Source organism: Bactrocera latifrons, unplaced genomic scaffold (assembly GCF_001853355.1).
Source record: "Bactrocera latifrons isolate USDA-ARS-PBARC rearing strain unplaced genomic scaffold, ASM185335v1 scaffold_156, whole genome shotgun sequence".
In the NCBI taxonomy this organism is placed as follows: Eukaryota; Metazoa; Arthropoda; class Insecta; order Diptera; family Tephritidae; genus Bactrocera; species Bactrocera latifrons.
The window spans coordinates 602,018-605,481 of record NW_017535030.1 but is presented as its reverse complement, the minus strand read 5'-3'; the positions used below and the strand labels follow the sequence as shown (position 1 = coordinate 605,481).

At 36.0% G+C, this 3,464-nt stretch overlaps 1 protein-coding gene across 2 annotated transcripts in view; it reads right to left on the bottom strand.

Moving 5' to 3' along the window:
- Nucleotides 1-821: 821 nt before the first annotated feature.
- The window catches only part of LOC108966120 (mpv17-like protein 2), an 18,596-nt gene continuing 15,953 nt past the window's right edge, over nt 822-3,464 (bottom strand). For both annotated transcript variants that reach the window (XM_018928867.1, XM_018928866.1), the window contains exons 2-4: nt 3,077-3,239; nt 2,766-2,973; nt 822-1,112 (exon numbers count right to left, since the gene is read on the bottom strand). In XM_018928867.1, the coding sequence (XP_018784412.1) occupies nt 897-1,112; nt 2,766-2,973; nt 3,077-3,228 (576 nt within the window). In that variant the 5' untranslated portion in view covers nt 3,229-3,239 and the 3' untranslated portion in view covers nt 822-896. The remainder of the gene's footprint in view (nt 1,113-2,765; nt 2,974-3,076; nt 3,240-3,464) is intronic.

The window sequence follows — 3,464 nt, the reverse complement described above, 5'->3', positions numbered from 1 at the left end:
TTTTCAAAAATATGAATTCAAAATTAATATCTTCGTGGAGGTAGTACCGTTGGCATAGCYCGTAAGATAAAAATGATTGTCAGGATTACTTGCTCAACTTGAAGTAATCTAATAATTGCGCGCATTAAAGCATATACTCCACCCAGCAACGCGAAAATGGTGTCATGCTTACGATGGCGAAATGAAAATAGAAATTTGAATATTTTCGAAAGAAAGTGTGAACACGCGCCGACGTGAGCATGCTCCCCCCTAATTTTGGTTAGCTCTTAGGTCGCGTTGATACTGTACTGGAGGTAGAGCTGAAATATCAGTCTTCAAACAATTCTCATCATTGTTAGTGCTATTTTGATTGCCTTCGCCCATATATCCCTGCACGTAATTCAGTTACTAATGATTTCGACACACTTTGAAAAGGAAAACAAAGCCGAAATGGAGGTAAGATATAAATGTAGGTACATATGTATGTATAAGCGAAAAATGCTACTTATAAGGTATGTATGTTTGAATAAAAGGGATATTCTAGATTGCTTTATTCAACCCCCTCAAGCCACTTGTTCAAGTTTCCATAGAATTTTCGACAAGGCAAATATTATATGTAAAGAAAAGCAGAGTTCGAGCTCAACATTATAATCTTTATATATACATATACATATGTAAGTACGTAAGTCCTGTAGTAATGTCTAAGAAATTGCATTGTTCGATATTCATTGTTAGTTTATATGTACATACAACAGTATATCAAATGTTTAAATGCAACTCATTTTGCATTCTACCGATGAGATCGTAAAACTCTATTCAACAATAATTAATAAAACTGAATATCCAAGCAGGAGAATAAATATTTCAACTTTATTTTATTGTAAGCTAACAGCTAAAATTTCCACTWTTTTGCTAAGCTAATGTGTGAAGTGAATGTGAATATCCGGGTGCTCAAATTCTATGGCTTGTCCTTGCAAATACTTAATATATGTCAGAAACGTCGTCCAGCACATGCTAAAGAAAGACGTGAAGACAACCTGATTGCGAGGCGGTATAAAGGCAAAGTTCACTGTTTGCACACAGGGCCAATAAATTACGCCCACACGATAGGCCTCGAAGAATTTGTCACTCACCTGCAACGGGAGAATAAGTAATATATTAGAAACTGAATTACAAAAAGGTAACTGGAACGTTATTTATCTTTTAAACAATTGAATATTTTAATCCTAGTGTAGTTTTAAAACAAATATCCCTAAAGATGTCATTGTTTCTTACTGTTTTTATTTATTTGAAACATGAAGATTATTACATTACATATAGTAGTCTTTATACAGATGGAAAGATTTCAAATCGACCTTCYAATATGCAGCAACGCCAGGCCGATGAATATGCGAAGAAAACTATGCATTTTTGGGTATAAGGTTATATCGCAGTTGTTCAACGTTTCCAATGCAGTAGTCGRTAACTTGTTGTCTTCCGACTTGAGCTTCAAACGTTTGCACGACGTTGTTATTGTCCAAAAGTCCTTTGAATCTATCTATCAAGCAGTAAAAAAAAATCCATTTCTTTTGATTTCAAAGCACACACTTTGTCTGGAAGCAGCAAASTCAGKTKAAATCCATCCAATACTTCTCTTCTTGGTGAAAAATCATTATTGAAGAGCAGGGACACTAGGAGACTAAGGGATTGCCGATAGACGGTTACAAGTTCAAGTATCGTTTACTTAATAAATCAAAAAATAGAAACGAAACTTAATTTATTGCTGAAAGATACTTCTCARACAACAGGAACTTGTTYYTCATATTTTGAGATYTCAATCGGAAATTTCGCAGACATCCTTTTTTCTTCAAGAAACTTTGACCACTATAATTCATAACCGACATACAAGCTGAAGTAACGGAGAAATTTTTAATTYGACAAATATTTCAAGAAACTTGACATGATTTATTGCCTACGGCAATGGTGTAATTTCCGAAGAAATTTTAACCTTCACAATTCGATGCAACCGAAGTTTACGCCTTTCTCGTTTTCTTTTCGGTCTGTCTTTTGTAATCACTAAGCTAAAATAAAGATTATTTTGATATTTTTAGGAAATACAGGATGAATACTCATACACTTTCATATATAGTATACATAAGTACTTATATACACACCATTTGTCTTCGAAGTTTAAACTATACACCTCATCACTCCAATACGTCAATTCACCATCATCCTCTTCCCATTACCTAAACATATATGAAGCCTCTCTTTGACTCTCTTTGACAACAACGTGTATAACTGTAAATGGACGACTCGTGCAAGTATACTTGGTGTGACCGTGTGTGACGACGACCGAACGACTCTCTGYACAAGTGGATTGCCTAGTTTACGAATTAGAAGCAAAGGAGCCAATAAGTGTTTTAATCTTTGCCGGCAAAGGGGATGTGACGAGGTGCCAAATGCTTGTCACTGCTTTACACGGCAAATACCTAAACGAACCAACTTTCGGATAGACGCACGCAACTTGACGTTGCTTGAAAAAAATAAATCCATATATGAATGAAAGAAAGCAASACTTAAGTCACATTAGTGAGGCTACAAGAAACGTATGTATGTACGTAAGTACATATGTATGATACATATACTTAAGAACTATAGGTGCACTTGCATATACATTTGCGGATGTGTGTTTAACTGAACACCCGTTTTGCCTTATACCCACTGTAGCAACGAACGGAATTTGGTATGCCTTCAGTTTGGTTGTGTGTGCCTATGAATCATCTGGGTGAGATTTCAATTCTTACCTCCTGCTTGGCTTGTTCGTACGTGCGGCCATCCAGAAGGCTCATAACAAAGAGAAACGTGCTTATCGCAAACGGATCATAGGCCGCCTGCTCAGTAATGGCTTTGCAAAGTGATGACTTAATGTCTGTGCGAGGCCACATGACGCCGGCYAGCCGTATCCACATATAAATTGTGGGTCCCATGAAAAGGCCACCGAATAAACTGAACCTGTAGGGAAACAAAATTGAGTATATGAGAGATTACAATGATTTGATAACTAGTTGCATGTCTGTGGCGACAGCATATGGTATAAGTACTCGTATGCACTTACTTGAGACATTTCATCCAGTCGTAATTTCGGAATGACCGTTTTTCGATTATGGTTTGTTCGATAAGACAACCGCAAGGCCATAGCGTTCCATAAGAGAGCATGCCGCGTACAATTTTGTATCGGTTTGTGAATTCTAAGAACTTCCGAAACATTTTCTTGGATTCTGTTGGAGATTGAGATAACAACATTTTTATTGTGTCTGCTTACAAATTCGTAGAGAAAATGAAAATCAAATTAACTTAACAGCTTATCAAATAAACATAGGTTTCTACAGTAATCCCTACGTTAACGAATTCAATAAATCAAAGCATCTTTGTATCTATAATGTTTCTTAATACAGTTATATGTAAATACTTAGAAAAATTTTGCGACACTTTTCTAAAACATA